The following is a 26,383-nucleotide window of genomic DNA, read 5'->3' as shown; positions in this document are numbered from 1 at the left end:
TTTTTTTAATAAGTTTACGTTTTCTATTACATAAAATAACAAAAAGAGTAATACATATACATTTGTTGGAAGTACAAATGGAAGACTTTCTGCCATATATTTTGAAAAATTGTTTCATCTTTCCCTGAAAGAATCATATTCAGTTTATCTAATTCAGCTATTTCAATAATTTTATCTCTTAGCTCTTCTTTATTGGGTATCGTATCCTTTTTCCATTGTTTTGCAATTAATATTCTCGACATGGTAAGTATATACAGTATGATTACTAAATCATCTCGTTTAATGCTATCCGGTGTGATATTGAGTAAAAAGATTTCTGGTTTCAGCAGCAATTTAACCTTTGTAATTTTTTCTATTACTTTTTTGGTAATCTTCCAGAATTTAGCAATTTTTTCACAGTTTCACAGTTCCACCAAACATGATAATATGTTCCAACATTGTTTTTACATCTCCAACATATCTCGGAGCTATTTTTATAATACGGTGAGTTTGTCTGGAGTCCAATGCCATCTATAGAACATCTTGCAGATATTTTCTTTATAAGACACAGCTCTTAATAGTTTCATAGATTTCCAGGTTTTGGACCATTCACCTAAAGATATATTATACCCTATATCTTGCATCCATTTAATCATATTTGGTTTTACTGTTTCTTCTTGTATTTCTTCTATCAGAAAATAGTTATACAATCTTTGTATGAGCTTGTCTGATGATGAAAGCCATAATTTATCTAATTGGGTTTTGGAATTCATAAAATTTAATGTTTTATCTTTAGTAAATCTGGATTTTAGTTGAATTTTTTCCCAATTAGTGAGATTTATATTTTTTGTTTCAAGTATTTCAAATGGTTTCAGTTTATTTTTTTTTCTTTTAATAGCATTTCATATGTCACTTTTTTACTATTATCTAATAATGCCGGCATTATAAAAGCCTTTAGTGGGGAAATCCATTTCGGAATTTTATTGTAAGATCTGTTTTTATTTTTTTCCCCAAATTTTTATTAAAGGGCCTCTTATTATGCGATTTGGGAAGTTTTGTTGTGGTTTATCTAAGTTATACCATATGTGTGCATGCCAACCCAATCACGAAGTGCCTTTCCAACAAAGGACTGGGGCCAGCCCTTGCACAGGTGGCAGATTTGGGGCAGCAACACAGTTTGGTCGTCTGTTACATTTTTCGTAGAAATGCCATTGAAACCACCACATAGCAAAACCTGTTTGCTGGAAGATATCTGATTGTTTGAGACAGTGTGTAGTTTGGGACAGTCTGAAAGCAGCAGTCACTGGGGTGGGAAGTGGCTCTAAATGGGATTCAACAAAAGAGGAGGAAGTTTAAATCTGAAAACTAGGACTGTTATGTCTAGCTCTCATTTGGATAAATGAAGCCAGGAGCCTATGGATGAATGGCCAAGAATGTCCTTTGTATGGAGAAGGCCCTGGCCTCTGTTCTTAGCAGCTCCAGTTAAAGGATCTCAGAGAATGAGATTGAAAGGGACCTCTGTACAAGATCTTGGACAGACATTACTGCTCAGAGTAGACAGTATTCAAAAGGCCAGTGGTCACTCAGCTTCCTATCTTCATGAAATACAACTCACTTTTTTCCAGTCTGGGTAGCCCCTGCTTGTTATACTGGCCACTTGCAATTTGCATGAGAAAGGACAAAATTGTGCCAATGCAGAAGTTTCAGGTATGGCTCACTGGAGAACCATGTCCCTCAACATGCAGCATCAAGCAAACAGGCAGAGAAAGAGTGAGAGATCTGGAAGGGGGAAAAACAGAGTGAAATGGGGGCACTGATGCAGACTAACATGGCGCTGCGGGCAACGGCTGAGGGGAGGGCCGTGGTCGAGACCAGTCCGCACTTGGTGCATTTCAGCAGCAGGCCACTGCATGGGGGATCCCTGAAGCTGAGGGGAGGATCCCGTTCCCCCAACGAGTGCCATGCCATGGCATTCCCCCACCCAGGTGAGGAAAGGGAGGACAAGGAGAAGACGGAAAAAGTTGATGAAAAGTGAAGGAATGACAAGACAGAATGGAGGGCAGGGAGGGAGAGGTAAATGGGGAAAAAGAAAAGAAGGATTAAAAAACACAGAGAGAGAGAGGGAGAGGGAGGGAGGGAGGGAGAGAGAGAGAGAGAGAGAGAGAGAGAGAGAGAGAGAGAGAGAAAGCTGGGTTAGTTGTAGGAGGCACAGGTTGTGAATGGCTAGCATGAAGCAACGCAGAAGCAAGTTTGAAGGCAGCCTCTTCCACCCTCCTCTCCGGGCACAGGAGTTCAGGGATGGGGTTCCATGGGCACAGGACCTTCCTTCTTGGACTGGGTGCAGGCAGGAACATAGCCTGCGTCAATCCCCCCTCCCTGATCCTCTTTTCTTAATATTTCCATCAAGGAGGGCTGGCTCCCTCCACAACAGGCACTGGCTGGACACCCTCTGTGCATTTTTGCTCTCTGTCTTTCAGTGCTGGCTAAGTTTTTTTGTTGCACCCCTTCGACGAAAGGAGCTGAAGCCACTCATGAGGTGGCTCAGGGAATCTGAAGAGTTATTGCCCAAAGTGACATGGCAGATGCACCCGACATGGAGCTGGCAGTTGCTGTCAAAAACTGGGGTGGCATTTTCTGCTAAAGGAGGCAGAGCTGTCCCTTCCACCATAAGCCTGGGCACTGGGAGTGCTGATACCTTTTTTCCAGTTTGGTCATCTCGCTGAGCTTTTAAATAGGAGGGCAAAAGCAGGAAACACTTAAAAAAATGTTTAACTAACTAGAAGTACAGACAGAGCCACCACGGGTGGCCTTAGCAATGCATCTTTGCCAGACTCCCATTCCCAGCCCAAAACCCAGTTCCCATCTGTGCTGGCTAACAGCTTTGACAGCTGCTAGTCACCTGCAGAGAGCCTCCTACCTCTTCTCGACACTGCCTGCCTGCTCACCCAGCACTGCCAGCCATGCCGGACTCTTCTCAGAGCAAGGCTCTTGACAGATAACTGTAGTAGCTGTTAGAATAGCCAGCTGCTACAGTCACTGGGAAGCTTCTTGCCATGTGGAACTGTATTAACAAGCTCCTGTGTGACCGGGGGTTTTCAGAACACAATAAACCTTTCCCATACTTTATCAGCTACAAGACCTGTGACTTTGTCATGTCTGACCAGATAGGCAGGAGGAATCAGGCTACTTGGGTTGGGTAGCCTAGCTTGTTCCAGAATTCAGTCTGGCCTTTCTCACATCATTCCATATACCCTTGTTTTCTACTGCATTACACCCCTGTGAACTAGGGAGAGCCCCATTTTAAGTAGCCCTCACATGGGCCACTCATTATGAGCGTGTACAGCTGTGCTGGGGGGAGAAGAGATTCTTAATCACCCTGGCCTTGCCTTTCCAATCACAACTTCTATGCCAGCCAGAGATCAGCTCTAGTGTTGACCCCAAGTGTTACCCAAAGCCAAATATGGGGCAAATTGTAAAGATGTTATGGCAAAAAGATGTGGAAGCATTTTGAGGCATGTTTATGATTGATACAAATTCTGTGCAAGGTAATGGGGAGGGGCATATTTTTCACCTACCTTTCACATTGCACCAGACTGCACCTGAAGCACCTTGTGAAATGCAATGTGAAGGTGCTCAGGTGAAACACCAGTACAAATTACCAGCAAAATGCTAAAAGATTAAGGCCAGTGGGAGAGGGTCACGCTGCCCATCTGCCTCAGCATGGGAATAGCACTCCTCTCTTGCATATCAGCTGCAGGCAGAATTGCCTCATTCTCTATTGACCAGTGTGGTTGTTTCTCCTGTTCACCTAAAATGTCCTCAGGGCCCAGGGCTGGGACTGGAGGATGCTTGTGGCAGAAGAGGAGGAGGAGGAGGGGACTCACCCTGCCCGCTGCTTCTTGGACTTATCCGAGATGCCGTCACGGGACATGAGCTTGTTGAATACGATGATTCCAATCAGCATGTTGACCTGGCAAAGGTGAGAGAGAAAATTTGCAAAGCAGAAACTGCAGAACTTTTCACACAACTGACCTGGCAAAAAACAGAATGTGGGTTGAGGGGATCTAGTGCAGAGTCTGACATGGGCACAAAATTGACTACGGTGCCTGTCTAAAAAGAGAGGGGCTCACAGTAGCAGACTGAATAGTCCAGGACCAGCCCAAGCTCATCAGAGGTTGGAAGCCAAGCATGGTTGGCCACAGTTGGTACTTGGATGGGAGACCACCCGAGAAGTTGAAGGTTGCTATGCAGAAGAAGGCAATGGCAAACCATCTCTGCTCATCTTTTGTCTTGAAAACCCCACAGGGGGTCACCATAAATTGGTTGCAATACTCAGTTATTATTACAACACTCAGTTATTATTTGGGGCTCACAACTGCCTTTGACCTGGGAGCCTAGCTAACAATCCTAGATGGTTCAAGTGCTGGGAAACTGTGGGTGATTTCTCACGAGAGCTCCCTCGCAGCACAGCGCCGTTTGCCTCGACACAAACGTGTCAATTTCACACCCGAAGCTTCGGGGCTGCATTTTGTCTCGGGGCTTCGTCCGATTTCCTCCGCAGTTTCGTGATCCTGGTTTTTGAGGATCATGAAACTGCAGAGGAAATCAGGAAGCCCCGAGTCAAATGCAGCCCCGGAGCTTCGGGTGTGAAATTGACACGTTTGTGTCAAGGCAAACGGCGCTGTGCTGCGAGGCAGCTCTCGTGAGAAATCACCCTGTGCCCTGAATACATTCAAAGTAATCACTCTCTCATTTTTTGTTTTCTAATAATAATACGACTAAGCATGAATACAGCACATTTTTCAACTTTCCTGGAGCTTCAGATATTATTTTGTCAATCCTTACAATGACCTGGCCAGGTAGACCAGCGTTAGAGACTTGCTTACGTTAACCTGCCTGAAGTGAGATTGGAACTGGGAGCTTTCCAAGCATGCTAACTCTCACAAACCCCTGCACTTTACAGCCAGACTCAAAAGTTGGAAAGAAAGACCGTACAGCCCCATTACTGCTCAACCCTATTTGGGTACGTGTGGCCTTAGGGCAAGTGGCGTATCAGCACACTGGAGTCCATGATGGATGTTCTCTGACAGGCTTCTTGGAACATCCACAGAAGGGGCAATGAAATGGAAACATCCGATAAGCATCTGAGCTAGATTATCTACACCGTGGGACGGCTGCTGAGCACCTACCAGAACGATCACGGCAGCTGGGCCAACGAAGGCATACAGCAGCCCCCCTTCAAGGGACAGCCAGCAGCTGGGGAGAGAAGGTTGACCTTGTCACCGCCAAAGTACCAGGAAATCCAACAAGGGACATGACTCTTGCAGATGGTCTATAAATGTAGTGGGGGGGGTTCCCCAACCAAAAGATCCCCCATCCCACCATCTTTGCTCTCCCCTTCCTTTTCTAGGGAACTGAAGCCCCCACTTCTGCTGGCACCACATCTCTGAGCAGTCTGCTTCAATGCAAGAACCATGCTAAGCAGCTGACAGATGGCTTCCTGACCCAAGAAATGAACATATAGCTGGTGGGGTGCTTCTTGTCAGCCCCTAAACTACTAGATCCACCTTACTTCTGTACCAGATGCTTCTCCTCCAGGGTGGATGGGCTTTACAGAAATCCCAGTAATCTTCACCATTGACAATTGTGGGGGGCACTGTTTTGGCAACGAGAGGTTAGGGTGACTAAGATGTTAAGGTCAATTGCCTTCACCATTTTTCTTTCTGGAGACCACATGCCTGAGTGCGCCAGGAGTGCAGGGGGTCCCCACTGAAGCCTTTCTGTCCTCCCTCAATCCACTTTTAAGAGGACAAAGACAGCATACACCCACACACTCACTCCCAGAACGTACTAGCTGGATGTTCCATATCCTTTGGTCCGAGTAAAGCCGACGGAGACAGCAACCACCAAGGCTGGTAATCCTGGATAGGAAAGAAACAAATGAGGGTGCAGATTGGATGGCGAAGCAGCCTTGAAGGGAGAATCTCACACAATGCCAATCAGGGGGAGTTGCCAGACACTCACTCAGTGTCGGTCTAATTCTGTGGCCATACTGTTATGAGTGGCTCTCGGAGGAAATGTCCCTTTTCTTTCCTTCCTTTTCCCCTACGTGAAACTCCTCATGACACCAAAGTGAGGGGTGTGGAGGCTCCTGTCATTTATCTTGGCCAAGAATCGGACTTGCTCACACAGGCAGTTGGTTCTGTTGCCCTCTGACTGCTGTTTCCGCTGAAAAAATCATGGTGTGGGCATCATGGAAACTCCACCTGTATTGTTAGATGGGTGATGGGTTCACTTGCACCTGCAAATCACCCAGAGATCAGTGGTGTGCATTCATGCACCGGACACATGGCCCTGTGGTGGCTCTCTCTCTGCACAACACCTCTTGGACCTGCCAGACCAAAGGAGAAGTCATTAGGATACCGCATGAGAAAGGCAACAGCATCTTACCCCACCCGAGGCAGAGAAAGCGTTTACGGACGAGGCGTGTCCGGATCCTGCCAATAACAGCCAAGTAAGATTGCCAGGCCTCGGTCAGCACCCAGCAGAAGGAAGAGAGGAAGAAGAAGTGGAGAAAAGCAGCTGTCATAGTGCAGACACCCTGGAGACAGAGAAAGAAAGCCAGAGTCATATGGAACGGCTTCAGGAGGTTTTGAGCAAAGGACTGGTTAGACCCCTTGAGAAGGTACACTTTTGATGGGAGACTGAGGTCAAAGGCAGACATGCCACTCTCAACATTCTAAGTATTTCACACCCCTTAGCTCAGTAAGTCTTACATTAATCCTGTCAGGGGAGGCCAGCCTTATTATCCTCATACTTTCAATGTGAGGCACACGAGATTAGTAGCTTGTTTAAAGCCCACTGCTGAATTCTGGGCTGAAATAAGACTGGGAGCCAGTCTCAACCTCAGCCTCAAGCCACAGCATTGCTTGCAAAGTTCATGGTACCCATAAGTCCAATGTAAGGATAAGATGACACTGGGAAATCGGTGACATGCTTATCAGAACCAAGACAATTCAGTGTCCACATGTTCAAATGAGACTGACCCCAAAGGCACAAAAAACAAAATGGCACAGAGAAGAAGAGCAGAGAAAGAACCCAAATGCATCCGTGACTGGTACTGAAAAGGGGAGTCTATTTTTGATGTGGCAAGTCACTCTGGCTTTGACCTCGCTGCAATGTATATGCCACAAATAGCCTGGACACATGGCACACGAATGCTCAGTTTTGCATTTAAATTCTGCTTTTCTCCCCAGCTGGAACTCAAAGCAGCTTAGAACATCCTTCTCCCCTCCTCTGTTTGCCCACCCCAACCCTGTGAGGTCAGCCAGGCTGAGAGTTTGTGACAGGCCCAAGGTCACCCAGCAAGCTTCCATGGTAGAAGTGGGGATTCAAATTCAGGTCTCCAAGGATTCTAGGCTGATACTCTATCCACTACGCCAAGCCGGTGCACACAGAACCCCCCAACTGTGACAACAACCTCTAGGCTCAAACCACTCACTTGTCTGCATAGAATAACTTTCTCAAGTTAAAAACTGTTCTGAATGCAAAAAGCACTGGAAGCCCACTCCCATTCCACTGCAGGTTTGTCTTTCAAAGCCCCAGTGAACCACACAACTATTGTCCCTTTCAATTTCTGTCATTCACTAAAGTGTGTACGGAGTTCATATGCCACCATGCTGAAAAGCACAGGCTGTCCCCACCAGTCTCCCTTCTATTGAAAACTCCCAGTGGGCTGAACTATGCAAAATGATATTTAACAAGCAGGGTCCTGGCTCCCCAAACCTGACTTGCTTTCCTTGCAGCCACACAACAGCTGTGGGGAATGCCCATGTAAAACTTGCTGGGGGCCTGATTCAGCTCAGAACCACAGCAGGGGGGGAGGAGGGGCTTCTGCCTCCTCCTCCCCGTGCCATTTACTGAAACTGAAATGGCCCTGAGGTGGTTATTTTGCCCTTTTTGCTGATGCATATGCAAGGAATCTTGCATGCACAGCTTCAAAGAGGGGCAAAATCAGACCTGACTCATTCTTTAAAAAATACATTTCATGTAGTTTGGCCCTGGGCTTCCACAACAGCCAGCTCAACTGGTCATGTCCCCCCCCCCCCCAGTATTTTCCAGCCACAGCCATGCAGTGAGGCTTTTTGCAAGACATTTTCGCAAAGCCCGGCCAGACATTTCTCAGACTACCACCTTGGTTCATTTATTATTTCAGAAGATCTGCATATAGACTTTCTATAGGCTAATTAATCAAATTTCTCAAACAAATTCTGGAACGAAAGCATCGGGAACCTCCAGTTCATTTGCACCTGTTTTTCCTCCTCTGCATTATCGATGTGCATGTGTATACCGTGACAAAACCTTGCAAAAGGCAGTCTTTTGACGATTATTCATATGATTACATTAAGATTCTTAAGCGATGATTTACTCGACGCATTCCTGAATTTGTACAACATCACGCAAAAAAAGGATCTGGATGCAATCGTAAATAAATCATGTTCAGAGAGCTTTGGGGAGGTGTTTCATCAACGTGGAGGTGTACATCAATATTGTAGAGGAGAGGGAAAGCTACAAAGGCTACTGCCCCTTGAAGAACACAATCTAGCCGTCACATTTTTATCCCACCCTTCCTGCAAGAAGTGCAGAATGGCACACATAGTTCTCCCCTCCTCCCTTTTCAGGTAAGATTGGCAGAGGGTGAACAAAGTTTCATAGCAGAGAATGGGAATTTGAACCTGGGCATCCCTGATCTTTCTCCAGCACCCTAACCACTACACTGAACTGACTCTTACCAGCTCAGTTTTTGCATTCCTCTGTGGCTATGTGGGTTTTTTATTTGACTTCCAGTGCCATCCTAAGTACACTTTTTTTGAGTAAACCCCACTGAATAGACTTGGGCAGTATTCTGAGGATCTGTTTAGGATTACTTTCTGCCAAATCTGTGACAAAATAGGATTAAACATACACCCAATTGCCTACAGTAGCTCTATTGTGCCACTGTCTCTGCGAAATAAAAAACATCGCCTGTCTCCAGACAGGTGCCCAAAGCAAAAATGCACCCCTCCCCCACCAGCCACTTAGGCTGACAAGGATTTTATTTGGCAAAACACACTCTGCATCCACGCAGATACACCAGCAGCTCCTCTGAAGCACACATGTCCCCTCCTTGTTCTCCCCGCACCCATGACATGCTTTCCAAGCTCCTGATATCTGTGGTACATGAAGGGAAAATGCTGCTGGGTGCTGATCTATTATGCACGAGGCTGCTTGCCAATAAGGCGCACAGTGACGCCTGTGCTGCCTGGCGGCAAGAGCACACTCCCATCTTCCTGTAACCATGCTCAAATATCAAGCAGGGGCTGGAGGCAGGGAACGCAACACAGAGAACTGTTAAGTGCAAAGATGAGAATGCAGGAAGAGATGCTTGGCCCACAGACTCCTTTGCATGAGAATGCAAAGAAACAGAATGAAGACCTGAAATTCTACTCCTCCCACTCAGATCTGATGATGGGATTCCTGTCCTGTGCTCATCTCTGGTCAGACAGGCATTGCAGGTTTTTGTAGAGCTTCAAAACCTGCCAGACCTGTTTGACTTGGGACAACAGGAGGACCAACCAAAAGGGTATGCACCCTGGGATGCTTTCTCAAGCCCGTTCTAACCCTACAAGGAATTGGATAGAGGGAAGAATGTAACACAGGGCTATCTAAATGGCAGGTGTGACCAATCCCTGGTGGCTTATATCTGATGGAAGAGAAACGGAAGAAAAGAAGAAACGTCTGGGCTTCTGCCAGACAACTGTGTCAGTATACAGAGATGAAGTAGTGATAAAGGGAACCCAAAGCTGCAAAGCAGATTTGGGAACTGTACAGTCCATTTCAATCACGTGCAAAGAGATATGGCATAGCGAGGTTTTCCAAAGAGCCCATGGCCTCTGATAAGGTAAGGAGCCTGTAAATATCTCCTTTGACATAACAGAGGCCTCAAGAAATGCAAAACTGGGGTCTGGCTGACTTGGGGGTGTTTAACAGGCTATACTAGGGTCACCATTCATTTAATGAATGTCCCCTACAGCACTAGGCTCCGCTTCAGAAACCCCCATCCACCCTCAGTCTGAAATTCTAAGTTCAGAGGAAGGGGCTTTGGTTGGGCCAGAACTTGGTTCAAACCCACCTGTGTGACACAACTCACGATACACCTGAGCTGTGAAAGCAATGGGTAGAGTCTGACACTGAGCTGAGAGACTTGGGTCATGGAGTCAGAGCATAACCATTTGGGAAGTTACTTCTGCAAATTAAAATAGGTACACAAAAGTTAAGCGACAGTTGTGAGCAATTCTGGAAAACCACAGTTCAAGCTACGTGCTTTCATTGTGCTAAAAAAAAAGCATCTTTAAATTTTGCTTTGACAGAAAAGGGGGGGGGATGAATCAATTAACAGATCTTGCTCATGTTATCTGATTTAATCTACCCTGGGTATTCTGAGATGGAGCATGGAGGGAGGTTGGGGGCAGCATGCTGCAGACCACTGAAATCCCCATTGACCACGGGAAGCCTTTCCCAGCCTATTCTCTTCCCTGACATTCAGTTCCTCCCACCTAGAAAGACTTCATTCCCAGCCATGAGGACTAGAAGCTAGCTCTTCACGAATGAGTGAAAAGCAGCAATACTCTAAGATACTGAATTCTGCACCCGATACCAAATTCCTCTGAATGCACACAACAACTGTACGCTTTCTCTCTCCCTCTGATAAACAAAGGCAGTTCCAGCGGAAGCTGTTTCTTCCTTTTCTCTTCTCCTGAGCCACACTCCCTGCTTTCTTCCTGGTTGCACAGGCTGCAGATAAGCAAATATTTCAATTTCCTCCATGCAGACAAACATCCAAGGACAGGCTCTCTCTCACTAAGCATGACTCATCCGCAAACAGCTGCTGCCTGGCTCTGTCACCCTCAGGGACGCAGCCAGAGAGAAGCCAGCAGTGGTTCCTGGGAACACTCCTCAAATTCTGCAGAGATGTACACAGGAAGAGCACTGATGGATCTGGCCATGGGATTTCTTCTGCAAAACCCCATAGCCAGACCCAGGAAACCTCTGTCCTTCTATGCACAGAGGCTTAATGTTTAGGTATACCAAAGCCTGATTCCACTCCTGCCCCAGCTTGCTCAGCTTCTGATGGAAGCAGAATGTTTGGCTGGGAGGGACCTTGGTCTCCTCCAACCAGTCCACCATTGGCCAAGAACCTTTAATCTGCACAGATTGTTTCACCCCACTCATTGTTAGTTCTGACCCCCCCCCCCCCCCCCCCCCCCAGTGACACTGAAGATTGTCAGCTTTCTGGGGCAGGACCCTATCATTCTGTCAGTGACATGCCAATGAGCAGTGCTCTAGACATGAATCATTATAATAATTTGTTGTGGGTGCTAGTGTGCCACCATGTCCCTCAGAAACGAAAATCCCCCACAATGGAAAACTCACCAACAATTCCAACTGCCCACCTGGGAAATAAACCCTCTCAAATAAACTCATCCTTTCTAAAAATAAAAAAGGGAACAAGGTTCTCTTAAAAGCTACCAGCGATTGGATTGGTTTGACTCTGATCGTTCCAAGGGGCGGTGATGAATCTTGACAGGGGAAGCAGATGCTAGGCCAAGCCTTGACTGCCTGGAAGGCCGGGAACTGGAGATGCAGAGAAATTCTCCACCAGCAAAATTTCAAGAGGCCAAAGTGATAAAGCTGAAATTGGATGAATCTGCCTTTTCATGAATTACGACACCCGGGAACCAGTCCAAAGAGGCACCGTTGTGAAGAGATGTGCATTTTATCCTGTCTGTTTCTTCAAACATGTGGGTGAAAATTACAGATTTCAATCAGAGCCACTTTAGATCAGTTATGCTGGATGCAATCCAGGTCTAGGGTTCTCTTGCACTGTTTGTGAAGTCACTGAAATTAAGGCAAGTGCCATTGTCAGGTGACAAAGGAAGATGAGGAGGGAGGGTATGGACAGAACAGAAGCAATGAATGCCGCTTGGCCATGTGGACACAGAAGAGGAACTGCATATGTTTGTAAAACGGATATAACCAATGATCTTTGAATTTTAAACATATAGTGTCCATGGATGCTCTTTTAAGGATTTTACGGGGGGGGGGGGGAATAGGAGATGGTATATTTATATCTCACAGGATTGTAGCCTTAAATCAGACTCTTAATCCTGAATTTAAGAAGCGCCTCAAAATCAGACTCTGAAATTAAACCTTGCAGATTTCATAAGGTAACATTTTGGATTCAAATTCTAAACACTGTGTCCAAATTTTTGAAAATGTGCCCAATTCATTTTTGTTTCATTTTGGCAGAAAAGATGTGATTATTTATTTCATTTTTATCCCTCCCTTTGTGCAAGAAACTCATCATTCTCCTAGCTGCTGCCACTGTATCCTCACAACTACACTGTGAGGTATGTGAGGATGAGAGCATGTAAATGGTGCAAGGTGGCCTAATAGGCTTCAGAGCTGAGTGTGGATTTGAACCCAGACCTCCCAGATCCTAGTTTGGCACCTTAACCCCTACTACGTCGAAAGCCCTATTCACAAATTACATTGAATGCATGTACAATATGTTTACAGCATATACTTGATTCTTCCTTTATACAGATGTTGAGTAATTCTCATGTTCCGTTCAACACATATACTGCAAGCACACATTTTTCCTGGTATTGTTCCCTGGAGGCTCTTTTTGTAGCAGGAACTCCTTTGCATATTAAGCGCCACATCCCTAATGTAGCCAATCCTCCAAGAGCTTACAGTAGCTCCTGTAAGAAGGCTTGGTCAGTTTGTAGCTCATTTGGCTTGGTCAGTTTGTAGCTCATTTTCTTGGTCAGTTTGTAGCTCATTTTCTTCCAAGGGAGGGCTTTAGGGGACTCCTGTCTTTCCTTTCTTTCCTGACCTCTCTCTATCTGGATGCTACTATTTTTTTGCTCTTCTTGAAAAATGACAGCTCTGTCAAGAGGATGGCAGGCCCCTTGTGGCTGGAGAATATCAGGGGTGTGTGGGCTAATATGCAAAGGAGTTCCTGCTACAAAAAGAGCCCTGCCGGGTTTCATTTGTAAAGTGAACAAATGTTGGCTCTTTTTTACACACAAATGTATAGGCAGGATGTATTTGCAGTCACTGTAACATGTGAACAGGGCTTGAGAACTAAACAGCACAGGAAAGCTGCATGAACTAGCATGCTCTGAGAGAGAAGCAAAGCATCATGATGTGCAGACAAAAGGAAGTGAGTCTTCTCACCTTACTGAGCATCTGGGACTGCCCCACCAGAATCAACACGTTGGAAGCCAAAATGGAGACGCAGAAATTCAGAAGTATGATCGACCGTTCTGACTTGATAAACCTGCAAGGTATAGAAGGCAGGTAGAGGGGCTGTGATGAGAGATATCTGGGGTGTAACTCTGGGAGAGTCTTTTCTTTTTGGTGGGTTGGTTTCATGGCTGTATTGCAACAAGACCCACAATGTCTTCCATAGAATCAGCGTGTGTGCACGTGCGCACACACACACCACCAGTGGTGTGCTGACTCTGGGAGAAAGTCCCTTGAAATCAACTTCTAAGCATGAAGGTACCTACAGCAAAATGCCTCCTGTGGCACTAGGGTAATCTTTAAAAGGTACCTATATATTGACGCTGCCCGGACCTGGATGGCTCAAATTAGCCTGTCTTATCACATCTTGGAAGCTAAGCAGGGTTGGCTCTGGTTAGAACTTGGATAGGAGACCACCAAGGAAGTCCAGGGCTGCTACGCATCTCTTGAACATCTCTTGCCTTGAAAACTCTACACGGTTGCCATGAGTTGGCTGCGACTTGACAGCACTTTCCACACATATGTAGGCGCTTCCTCATCTATTGGCCAACTTGTAGTAGCTGATACCTCCTTGGTTTCCTTTCGAAGTCACTAATGCAAAATAAATAAACATGAGTCTTGTATCACCTTAAAGCCAGTGTGTACAGTTCCACAAGACTCATGTTTATTTTTGCTGCAACAAATTAACACAGGCCCTGATCACACGCAAAAGTAGCCGCACGAGAGAAACGACTGCCGGGCGGATTTTAACGGCACGATCACACGGGAACATCTGGCAAGCATCCTGCACCTGTCGGCAACCCTTCTCACTTCGCCGAAGATGCGGAGTTAAAAAATACCTGGGGAAATGCAGTCTCAAATGGGTTGCGACAGGCCGCAGATGGAGTTTCCCGTGTGATCGCTCCAGCGCGCTCAGATTGTGTCACTGATCCCTCGATGAAGCGCGCCGGAAACACGCGGCGAAGAAACAACCCCGATTCACCCGCCGCTGTGTCTGATCACGCAGTGGTGGGTCAAATTGCTGTGGTGCAAATAGGCTCGCTTCCCCCCCCTGCGTTTTTCAGCATGTGTGACCGGGACCCCAGTGACCCTTCTAGAATTAATGCAGACTATATTCACAATCTACACACAGGTGTGCGTTGAATGAGTGGGAAGAAATACACCTTTTCCTGAGTCTACAGCAAAAATTAATTTAACTTTCAAGCAAGGCCTCTAAACTCAAATTGATTTGCCAACATTCAAATTCATATTCTAGCAATTAGTTTTCTTTAAAAACAACAACAACAACTCAAGGTATGTTATTGAATGAAAAGGCTTTGACAAACAAACCATGAATTTGAAGAGTCAGTACTCTGCATTGTGGCCCCCAAATTTACCAACAAACTAAAGATGCCATTTTTAATCGGGCCTCAACCATCAGCCTCATCCCGATTCTCAGTGACCAAAACCAGAAAGTGACCAATGTCAGAATTCAGTTTCAGGTGGGTGGCCATGTTGGTCTGCAGGTGAAGAGCAAAACTTGAGTCCAGGAGCACCTGAGAGGCCAACAAGATTTCCAGGGTGTACGTTTTAAAGAGAAGGGAGCTTTGACTCTTGAACACTCATACCCTAGAAATCTTGTTTGTCTCTAAAGTGCTACTGGACTTCAATTGGCTCAGCATCAAAACTGTGGACTAACAATTCAGATTTGTGCAACAATGTGATTTTAGTTCAGATTCAGGTGGCCTCTGCCCCTCCCAATCTCAGTGCTACTGTGATCTAGCATAGATGCTACTTTGCCCCAAATCAGGAACACTCAGAGGGATCCTTCCTCCTTGTGCGCAAACTCCCTTCCACTATTCTTTATTTGGATCTATCTGTGGTGCATTAGGGGGAAGTCCACTGAACCACATTTAGCTCAGATCACAGTCCACACAGCCACTTCTATCGAATCATGGCATGGGGTGGACAGAAGGTGCCAACCTACCTCCAAAAGGCGGCATAGATCACCAGCAGGGTCAGCAAAGCCATACAGGAAACAGCGCAACCAATCATGAGAGGGACAGAGGGGGAACCAGCGTAGTTCATGGCCTGGAAAGGAAGAAAGAAGCTTGTGGATCAGCTCCCAATGAGGGTGGGAGCTTGCATTCTTGAGACATTCTTGGGAAGGAAATCTAACTGAGGAAATCTAACTGAGGAACCCTTAGCTGGAGTAGGTAGGTAGGTAGGTAGAGGTTTATTGTATAAAGCCATTGGCCATTACAAAATACAGAATACAGTGAAACACTGATAAAAAGTTAAAAACCACTATTACAATCCAGGTTAAAATTGACTACCAATCATTAATAAAAAGATAATACAGATTTGGACACCTTCAAGTAACCTGCCCCTTAGATCTAACCTTAGATGCTGCTAAAGAACAAGGAGACTCTGTGGGATAGATAAGAATCATTCGCTGAAAGCAAGAACGCAATCTTTTCAGCTTCTAAGTAAGCTTGCATGGCCGATAGAAATCCTGCTAAAATTTTCTCTCTTGGAGTGCTATATAGCAGACAGTAAAGCATGTAGTGAGGAAGGTTCTCCACCACTGGCAAACCAAAAATGCAGAAGCATTGCTCTTTTAGAGTGTGCGAATAACGGCCAGCCAGAAGAGCTGTTTGCTTAGTTTGAAATCGTAAGGCTGTAAAAGACACTCTGAGATGGTAGTTAGAGATGTTAACTAGGTAACTCGACCTGCAATGGTATTTATACCAGGGAGCCACTTTAGATTTCATAATTAGACAACGGTCGATCAGCGCATCAGCATCATATATCCAGTCCCTAAATCGTGAAATCTCAGCTGAGGCCCTGAGAAGATCATCTGGGATGGTGTATCTTTGGATAATGGTGTTGAGAAAGTTAGAATGAGTAGGATCTTTAACAAAGTGGAGGTTATCTGCTTGATGGCTTATAGAGTTGGCTCTCGGAGGTGTGTCCCCCCCCCAATATTTTAAGACAGCCAGATGTGCCCAGGCCATAAGAGAGGGGAGTCCCAGTTCAGCTCTCATCAAAGATGAGGGTGTGCCTCTGGGCAAGGCTAAGATTCACCTTATAAATTGGTTTTGGGTTACCTCCAAGTTAGCCACAATATCCTCCTTCCAGCCCCAAACTTCAGCTCCATATAAGAGGTGAGGGATGACCTTGCTAATAAATAATTTCAGTGCCGGATCAATCAGACATCTGCCCTTTGTGTGGAAAAAATGAACGATTGATCCTACCATTCTTAATGTAGAAGATTTTAATGATGTGAGATGATTTTTCCAATTCAGAGTCTCCTTAAAGGTTACTCCTAGGTAGGGGTGTGCAAAAAAAAATAAAATAATTCGGCCCATTCGGATTTGGCCAAATCTGGCAGAATCAATTTTGGCTGGCAGTAAGACTCCTGCATGTCAGTTTCGTCAGTAGCAGCTGATTTGGGAGTCTTTCAGCCAACCGAATGTCAATTTCAGCCCCATTATATCCTATGGGCCATTGAAGTCAATGGCGAAAACATACGGTATATTCTGGGGGCTGGAGGGGAGGGGGCTTGAGGGAAAGACTCCAAACTTGCAAGGTAGCTGCTAGAGCCTCTCCCCAAGATACCAACGAAGTTTCAAGAGCATTGGACCAGGGGGTCCAATTCTACGGACCCTCAAACAGGTTGCCCCTAGCCCCTCAATTGTTCTCTATGGTGGGAAAAAAGGATATAATGGGGCTGAATTGCTGCCGAAATACGGCGGCAAGCCGATTCAGATTCTCTCGGCCTGCAGCAGCCCGAAAGGGGTCCAAATGGGCCATTTTTGGGGGTGCATTCGGTTTGGACAAACCGAAAGCACATCCCTACTCCTAGGTATTTAAATACTTTGCATTGTTCGATAGGGTTGCTAAGAATAGTCCATCGAGAGATTTTAGGTTTTCTCCTAAAGACCATAATTTTGGTCTTTGTGTAATTTATTTTAAGCGCTTCCTCACTACATTATTTCCCTAATTGATGTAGAAGTCTTCTCAGACCAATTTTAGTTATGGATATTAAAACCATATCATCCACATAAAGAAGAACTGAGATGTTTTTTTTTAACCCAATGCTGGAGGGAAAAATTGTGGACCTGAGAGAATCTCTGTTATGTCGTTGATGTACAAATTAAATAACGATGGAGCCGGCACACAATGCTGTTTCACACCTTTGCTAATAGGAATTCTACTGGTTAAAGAGCCAGAACTTGCCACTCTAATTTGGGCAGAAGTATATGTAGCTCTCGAATGAGCAGTAATAACCACCTCTCAACGTTCATTTTAGCTAACTTTGACCAAAGGCGGTCCCTATTTATAGAATCGAATGCTGCAGCCAGGTCAACAAATGCTACATAAAGAGCCTTTGTTGGTCTATTTAAACCAGAACACACCAGTTGGTAAAGGGTTTGGCAGTGACAGATTGTACCAAGGCCCTTCCGAAAACCTGCTTGAGCCAGATGGAGAATTTGTTCCTCAACCATCCAGTCTTCCAGTTTTAACAGCAATAAGGCTCTACCCGACGGCAGCCTGAAAGTCTGTGTAAGGAGGGAAGGACTACTTTGCAGGCTTGGAATGAGGGAGACTGTTGGTGGAGTTTCCTGCCCATACGGGTATCTGGGATGGGAGAGGCTTTCTGAATGTAATCGCTGAACCACCTCCCATCGGGGCAGTTCTTTTGGAATCGGTCGGCGAGAAGAAGGTCTCTCCGACGTGGTCTTTTCGGGCTTTGAGAGTCTTTGTCTCAATGGTTTGGAGGATTTGTGGGTTGTGGATTCTGCAGGTGGCGTTGAGCTAGTGTACTTAGTGGGAGAGAGTGGCACTGTGTGCGCTTCCCTCCGCCCCCCCTCAGAGGGGTAGCTCAACCCCCCCTCCACTTCTCAACCTCCCCTTTTTTCCTTGCATATCGGATGAGGTCTGGTCTTGTCTGCACTAACGGGCTCGACAGGCCGCGGGGTCTCAGGTCGCTTTGCTTCAGCAGCTTTGTGAGCGGGTTAGGCATGGTCAAGTAATGTGCCAGGCGCCATTTTGTTGCGTGCCGCCTCGTGCAAGATGGCATCGGGAAAGGGAGGGCAAAGCACAGACTGGGGAACAAGAGGACAAGCGGAGGTGGCCCGTCTCCCCAGAGGTTGGAAAAAGGGTCCCAGCCCTATAAACCTGATTCAGCTTAAACATTGGTTAGGTTTTTATCCTAATGTTGTAGATAGTTGGTACTTGTTGAAGGGTTTTTCTAATGTTTTTAGGATTCCTTATGTAGGCACCATAAGGGCTTTTATGGCCAACAATCTCAAGTCAGTGCAGGGCTTAGAGCAGGTGGTAAGGGATAAGATAAAGAAGGAATGTGAAGAAGGGAGGATCCTTGGCCCCTTTCGCTCATCTCCTGTGCCCATGCTTATTTTTATTTTTTTTGGAAAGCACGAACGCAGTCCCCCACTACCACAAATTATGCAGTCGAGTTTCTCGCATTTGGGGAAATCGCAGGGGTCAGCACACCCGAAGTGCAATGGATGAGCCTCACCCTGGGAAAACCTCCTTCGTGATCAAGGTGTTTCCCTTGCCAGGTAAGTGCCCATGCTTAGAGTGTCCCACTTGGGAGTCGTACCCAAGAAAGCACCAGGGGAATTTTGCCTGATACATCACTTGTCCTTTCCAAATGGTGACTCGGTCAATGACGCTATCCCAGAGCAGCTTTGCTTTGTATGGTATACGTCGTTTGATCAGGCGGTTCGGATCGTACGTAAATGGGGTCCTGCAGCTGAGATGGCAAAATGCGACATTAAGTCAGCATTTTGACTCATACCAGTCCATCCTGGGGATTTTGACCTGTTGGGCTTCGCCTTTGAGGGTCAGTTTTATGTGGACAGGGCTCTCCCCATGGGTTGCTCGATCTCATGCTCAGCTTTTGAAAGATTCAGCACTTTTCTTGAGTGGGCACTGCAGACAAAGTCTGGGCTTAAGAAGGTCGTGCACTATCTTGATTTCTTGTTTGTGGGGCTGGCGGGGTCTGGGCAGTGCCAGCGATTGCTCCAAATCTTTATGGAGTTAGCTGGCGAGCTCGGCGTCCCACTGGCTCACGAGAAAACTGAAGGGCTGTCTTCCACATTAACCTTCTTGGGTATAGAGCTGGACACAGTACAGTGTACGTCACGCCTACCAGCTGACAAGTTGAGTCAGCTAAACGAACAGGTGGATGACTTCTTGTCAAGGAAAAAAGCCTCCTTATTGGAGTTGCAGAAGCTCATGGGCCATTTAAATTTTGTTGTGTAGTGGCCCCTGGGAGGGCTTTTCTGCGAAGACTTTGCGGGGCCATGTCTGGCCTCAAAAAGCCACATCACAAGGTTAGGATTTCCTGTGGGATGAGGGAGGACTTGCGTGTCTAGCAGAGTTTTCTGACCCAGTTTAATGGGGTTTCCTTTTGGAGGGAGGACCTCCACATACAGGGTGGTCTGCAGGTTACATCTGATGCAGCAGGTTCCATCAGATTTGGGGTGTATTTTCAAGGGCATTGGTGTGCAGAAGAGGGGCCCGCGGATTGGCTGCATGGCGATATATGTAGGGATCTAACCTTTTAAGAGTTTTTTTTCCAATTCTGGTGGCTTTATGGCTGTGGGGTGACCGCTTAGCTAACAGTGCTGTTTACTTTTGGTGTGACAACTTGGCGGTGGTGCAAGTCATCAACACATTGACGTCCACTTCCCCCAGGGTCATGGGCCTTGTTCGTAGTATCTTGTTATGCTGTTTGCAGTTGAATGTTCTCTTCCTTGCCAAAAACATTCCAGGGGTCAGTAATGGGATGGCAGATGCTCTGTCTCGCAAACAGATGGAGAGGTTTCGCCAACTTGCCCTGGAGGCAGAGCTACATCCGACCAGGATGCCTCAGGATCTCAGAAGGACCTGTGACAGCCTTTCCCCCCTAGTGTTCTCAAGGGCCTTCATAGGACCTGGACTCAGATTTGTGACTCTGAGTTCGAGTGCCTCTTGTTTCATGCTGCGGCCTTGACCACTTTCTTTGGGGCCCTACGCATTAGCGATTTAGTTCAGCAGTCTAAACTCGATCCACTGAAGTGTGCCCTCTAAATGGGGGATCTTTCTTTTGGCGAGGGTACGGTTTCTGTTCCGGATCTGGCGGTCCAAGACTGACCAGAAGGGAAAAGGGAAGGAGGTGGTCCTGGGAGTTTGTTCTGAGGTTGACCTTTGCCTGGTGAAGGCCTTGTGCCTTTATGTTGATCATCGGGGTAGCGAAGACGGGGCCTTGTTTCGGCACAGGGATAGGACACCCTTGACGAAATATCAATTTTGGCCAGTCACTACGAGAGCACAACACAAGCTGGGCTTGTCGGGAGTCCGTTTTTGTACCCATTCTTTTTGTATAAGGGCCACGTCCACGGCTGCAGCCATGGGGCACTCTGGCAAGGCCATTCAGAAGGTATGGTGGTGGTGGTCCTCAGCTTATAAGGGTTACGTTCGGCCTTTGTTGGCCCCCTAAGGGAAGCCCCTGTTTCACGTTTTCTGTTATTGTTGTTCTAGGTTCTTTAGATCCAGAGCGGAAGCTCTGGGTGCTCATCGTGGGGCACAGTATGGTTTTTTGGGCCGCCCACTATGCATCAAGATCCGGTTAGGGGGCTCAGCTGGGCCTCAGTGCTTGCACCATAGTGGAGTGGCTGGGACAACAGCCTACGTTGGACCAGGCTTATGTCAGTCTTGTTTTGTGAGCAGGAGGGTCCTCCTCCAGATATTGTTGTAATTCATCTTGGGGTAATGATTTGGGGATGGTTAAGGAAAAGCTCTCATCCTGCAGGATGATATGCAGGAAATTGTAAACAGGTGGCCATCTGTCCAGCTGGTATGGTCGGCTATCTTGCCAAGATGGGTTTGGAAGTGGGCATGTGATCCCCATGCGATTGAATGGGCGCGCAAAAAGGTGAATCATGAGCTTGTGAATGCCATGATGCAGAGCCGGGGTTTTGTCATCACCCATCCAGGCACAGTCAAGGAATGTTCCCCTCTTTATCAGGAAGATGGTGTCCACCAGTCTGGCTTGGGAAACAGAATCTTCTTAGGGGATTTGAGGCAAGGGCTGCAGCAGATTGTCGGCCAATATGTGGGATCAAGGGCTAAAGCAGAGGCTTGGCCCTTTTTGTGGCAGAAATCTGGCCTGTTTTTGTTCTGTTCAGGGGAACACCATGCGACAGACCCCTCCCTTTGCAGGGGGGTTGGCGCACCACACACAAACCATGCCTTGGGATGGCCCTTGGATGGGGACTGTGGGTGGCCTGTTAGGCACTTTGACTTGGGCCCACTTTCATGCTCTGTGGCTGAAGATGGGTTCAAGGCAGGTTGCTGACATGTTTGCCGCCGGCAAAGGCCGTGTTATGGTTGGCCTGTGCCAGGGCTATGGTGATTTACCCTTGTTGAGTCTGGAGAGGGATCAAGGGATCCTCTGCTAGTTTTGGCGGCCCTTGCCAGTTACAGTTATAATTTTATTATTCACGTTAAATAAAGCTGCCCTAGTTTAATCCATACACCTGTGTCAGTCTCTTTCTTCCAACGAAGTCTGCAAATATTTACTGTATAGTTTTGCTGCGATATCTAGTAAGCTTATTGGTCTGTAATTGTGTGGATCCGCGATGTCCCCCTTTTTATGAATCAGTTTCCAACCAGAAGGAATCACTCTAGACCCATTAATCTGTGTGAAAACTCTAGCCAGCATGGGTCTTAGCTGGAGTAGGAAGATGGCCCAAACAACAGAACCTCCCCACCGGATGAAAGCAAGCTAATGAGCAAACAAGCAATGGCTGCAATAGGGTTGGTTCAAGTTGCTAGTGGCCTACCTTCAAGGTTCTCTTGATGGGCCCAGGGCTCTTTTTGTAGAAAAATCCCAGCAGGAACTCATTAGCATAATAGGCCACACCCAACAGCAGAAACTCATTAGCATATTAGGCTGCACCCCCATGTTACCAGAAGTGTGGTTATCCAGCCACACCCACCTTTTGCTTCTTATTCTGTTTACCTTGTTTGTGGTCAAAACCCAGGGCTTTTTTTTGTAGCAGGAACCCTTTGCATGTTAGGCCACACACCCCTAATGTAGCCAATCCTAATGAGTTTCTGCTGTTGGGTGTGGCCTATTATGCTAATGAGTTCCTGCTGGGCGTGGCCAATTTGGGAGCCAGCCGGAACTCTGTTCCTGCCCCAAAATAGCCCTGGGCTAATCTACACTACATTATCAGGTTCACAATGGCACAATGGCTGCACTTCCCCCCCCCCAATCCTGGGAATCGTTGTTTAGTAAGAAAATGCAGGGAATTATCTGCTAAAGATCACCAGCCCCCCCCCCCCCGAAATAAAGTTGTAGAACCAGGGCTGCACAGTGATTAGAGTGTTGGACTAGGATCTAGGAGACCCAGGTTCCAATCCCCTCTCTGTCTCGGAAGCTTCCACTTAGCCAGCAACGTCCTCAGCCTAACCCACCTCACAGCATTGTCACGAGGATGACAGAATGGAGGAGAGGAGAACAACGTTAGTTGCTTTGGGTCCCCATTGGGTGAAAAGGGGGGGGGGAATAAACAAAATAAATAGAATACATAATAGCATTTCCAGATTTGGGGGGGGGGGAGGAATAACTCTCAACGCATTTTAAAACTATGGTATAGAAACATCTGATGATCTTAGCCTCCCTACCCTGATGTTGGGGGCAGCAGCATTTTGAGGACTCTTTTCACACACCTGTGGGTGGATCTCCATCCCTCCTCCAAAGCAAAAGCCCCTTCCCTAACAAGCAAAAGGAGAATGGTGCTCTGGAACAATCCCACTGGGAGCTGATCTGCTTCTATTTTGCTTCCTGTGACACATGTGCGGGGGGGGGGGGAGCGGATCGGTTGCAGCTTCTCTGCATTCCTTGGGGGTGGTTCTCCATCTCCTCGCCAACAGGACATGCTTCTGGAATACCAATGACCCAGCCCGACTACGGAAGCATGAAAAGAGAGCAAGCCGCCGCGAGGGCAGAGCACAGATGCTGCTTTGCTCCGTCAGCCACTAGCAGCAGCAAGGCAGGATTCCCAAACACACTTCCTAGATGGTCATCCATTTGCTCTCCTTCCTCATCGCTACCCACATTAATACTTCGAAGACTTCCTAATAACCTTTATAAATTCCAACATCCCCAGCAGTGAACGTGGTGGTGAGCGTATGTGTGCAAGAAATGCTGAAGAGAATAGATCTACATCATCTACCACAGCACTTAAAAGCATTTGGAGGGCGGTGGAAAGAGTTCTGAAAGAGAAAGTAGGAGGAGGGAAACAAAGGGAAGATCTGGGGAGGCTGTGGCAGGAAGGAGAGAAAGGGGGCAGAGGTTCAGGAGGGGGCGGTTGGCAGTTCTCTAGAGTGAGTCATGTTGAGGGCAGGATTGCCAACTTCCAGGTGGGACCTGGAGAGCTCCCAAAATTACAGCTGATCTCCAGACTAAAGGGATCAGTTCCCTTGGAGGAAATAGCCGTGGACTGCATGGCATTTCATCCCTGCTGAGTTCCCTCTCCTCCTCAAACTCCATCCACCCCATGCTCTGCCTCCAAATCTCCAGGAATTTCTCAAGCTGGGGTCAGCAACCCTAGTTTGTGGGCATCTTATCCAAGAGGATGCCTGCCTTTACATGTGGCTCAGGGAGGCTGTCTGTGGATATTCAATACTGAGAGGGAAAGTAATTTGCATGTGCCCAGAAGTGCCCTCGATCACCCAAGTATAGATTCTGGGCTGAGTTTTGGGGGGCGGGGGAAGTTATGTGAGAAGGGTGTATTTAGCAGGAGGTGACTCAGCAAGCTGCTACGTAAAATACAAGACAGTGAAGTGCCCCCCCCCCAGCAAAGTGACATATGGGGTGTGATGGGTAAGCACCAAATGCCTGTCAAAGAAAACTTCTTACAAGGATGCTGTTTCTCCAGTTACGACCCCCTCCTCTGGAGGCTCACTGCCAACTGAAACCTATCACTGGAACAGGGAGGAGACTGCGAAGGTTTATCCTTAATTCAGGTGATGCTTCTTTCCATCATAGTTGAGGTCCAGGCCTATTTCCTCATGGCATCCTGTGCAAAAAGACCTCCTTGGGGACTGTTGAGAATGAGGGTGAGGCTAGCGACAGAAGGCTGCTGGTTCACAGTACTGGCCTTTGGAGGTCTTTCACTTTAGCTGTATCTTGAATACACCCTAAAAAGTTTCTTAAAAATTGTGCTGTGTTCTGAGCTCAAATGCACATGTGCAGGAAGCAGGTTTGTGCAAAGCAGAGATACCTGAGGACAAGAATTCAAGGCCAAACACATTACGTGCACTTCTGTAAGCCTTTTAGCTAATGCTGTATTTTTAATTTTCAAAGAATGCTGCTGCTAGAAGGCTAATTTTAAGGAGGATGTAGCAGTGAGGAGCTGCTTAATTCCCCCACCCAGCAAAAGAACACTATTTCCAGTAAAAACCCCTCTCCTCTTTGGGCCAGGAATAGCTGTGGGGAAAATGATGCTCAGCAGCAAAACCTGCCCCAAAATAAAATTAAATAAAAAAGTTATGTTAGGAAAAACGACCCAGAATGAGCAGTTCTGGCCAAGTGTGAAAGAGCCTCCTTGTTCATGTATATAAGCACCTGAGCAAAAAGAGGCCTCGGGAGAAACAGCTGGCTCTGCTAGTAGTACTAAGAAAGAAAGCACTAATGTTTTGCATTTATTTGGTGTTCTGGAATATGCACAAGTGCTCCACCTAACATAATCTCAGTAACTATTAAAAGAGCCCTATTCGGTCAGCTGGGGGTGGGCGTGTCTGAGTGGCAGTGACTTTGTTGAACTGGGGACTGCCCAGTTCCCAGAGTATATCAGTGCTTGCTTTCTTGAGATATCCCAAACAAAACTTTTCTCAATCTGGGTTTGGAAGGAAGTTACCGAGCCCCATTGCTGCAAATGGGCTACACCCATGTAAATCAGTTGCTGGGATGCGACCTGGCAAACTCCTCCAGGGGCCTAGACTGAGAATTGTTTTACTGGAGACTTCTGAACCCTTAAAAACAGGCCCTGACCTTGAGGGCACAGGCGAGCCTGATCTAATCAGATCTTGGAAACTAAGAAAGGGTCGGCCCTAGTTAAGACTTGGATGGGAGCCCACCAAGAAAATCCAGGGTTGTTATGCAGACGCCAGCAATGTCAAACCACCTCTGTTCATCTCTTGCCTTGCAAACCCTATCACCATTAAGTTGGCTGTGACTTGATGGGGGTGGGGCCCCCCAAAAAAAACAGGATCTGAGCAAATAATGCCCCCCCCAACACACTTGGATATATGAAGCAACAAATCTAAAGGCCAGTTCTCCCTCACCCCAAGTAGCCTGGAACACCATCCCAGAGAACTCTCTCCTGCACTGCAGTTTCACAATCTTTCCGCCATTCCCCTTCAGTTTAGAGAAGCTTCTGCTGGGTTGTGCCCCCCACAGGCCAGAGTTCCCTCCTCTCCCACTCTGCCACTTTTCATGACCCTCACATTCTGGCTGCCTCTGATTGGGGACAGGCAGGAGGCGAGCAGCCAACCCTGTCCCCTCCCTTCCCCTCCCCGGCACTTACCAGATCTTTGGGCAGCTGGGCTATCACAGCAAAGGTGGAGAGCTGGTTGCACTGGCATTTGGTGTGAGCGGAGAGAGTTTCCACCGTCTGGCAGCTCTCTGTGTCCCAGTTCCCAGAGCCAACCTCCCTGAATGATGGAATGCGAGGGAGAAAGAGAAGAGAGAGGGGGAAAAAAAAAAGAGATTTCAAAATGTTCAGACACTCCACACACACACACACACACAATCACACAGCCCACACCCTTCAGGCTCTCAGTGCCAGCCTTAACCCTTTGCTCGGCACCCTCCCACTAAGGGGTGCCCGGGCGAGGCAGGTGGTCTGTGTGCACGAATGGCGCCAGGGTTCTGACTGAGCTGCTTGCTTTGCTGGGGTGAAAAGTCTCTCCCCTCCCTGCCTGTCTGCCTGGCCATCCCTCAGCTGAGTGCTCTGCCCAACCCCCTCTCTGCTCCTGGCATCGCCCCCAC

General features: G+C 47.1%; 1 protein-coding gene across 1 annotated transcript in view; it reads right to left on the bottom strand.

Moving 5' to 3' along the window:
- ADGRB2 (adhesion G protein-coupled receptor B2) overlaps nt 1–26,383 on the bottom strand; it is a 149,718-nt gene that overhangs the window by 21,283 nt on the left and 102,052 nt on the right. The window contains exons 17-24 of the mRNA XM_015408088.1: nt 25,920–26,046; nt 15,296–15,399; nt 13,261–13,363; nt 6,430–6,580; nt 5,831–5,900; nt 5,169–5,235; nt 3,864–3,949; nt 1,808–1,906 (exon numbers count right to left, since the gene is read on the bottom strand). Of these exons, the coding sequence (XP_015263574.1) occupies nt 1,808–1,906; nt 3,864–3,949; nt 5,169–5,235; nt 5,831–5,900; nt 6,430–6,580; nt 13,261–13,363; nt 15,296–15,399; nt 25,920–26,046 (807 nt within the window). The remainder of the gene's footprint in view (nt 1–1,807; nt 1,907–3,863; nt 3,950–5,168; nt 5,236–5,830; nt 5,901–6,429; nt 6,581–13,260; nt 13,364–15,295; nt 15,400–25,919; nt 26,047–26,383) is intronic.

Source organism: Gekko japonicus, unplaced genomic scaffold (genome assembly GCF_001447785.1).
Source record: "Gekko japonicus isolate JY-2015 unplaced genomic scaffold, Gekko_japonicus_V1.1 scaffold36, whole genome shotgun sequence".
NCBI lineage: Eukaryota > Metazoa > Chordata > Lepidosauria > Squamata > Gekkonidae > Gekko > Gekko japonicus.
Note: the sequence above shows the minus strand (reverse complement) of the source record. Positions and strands in the feature narration are given on the sequence as shown.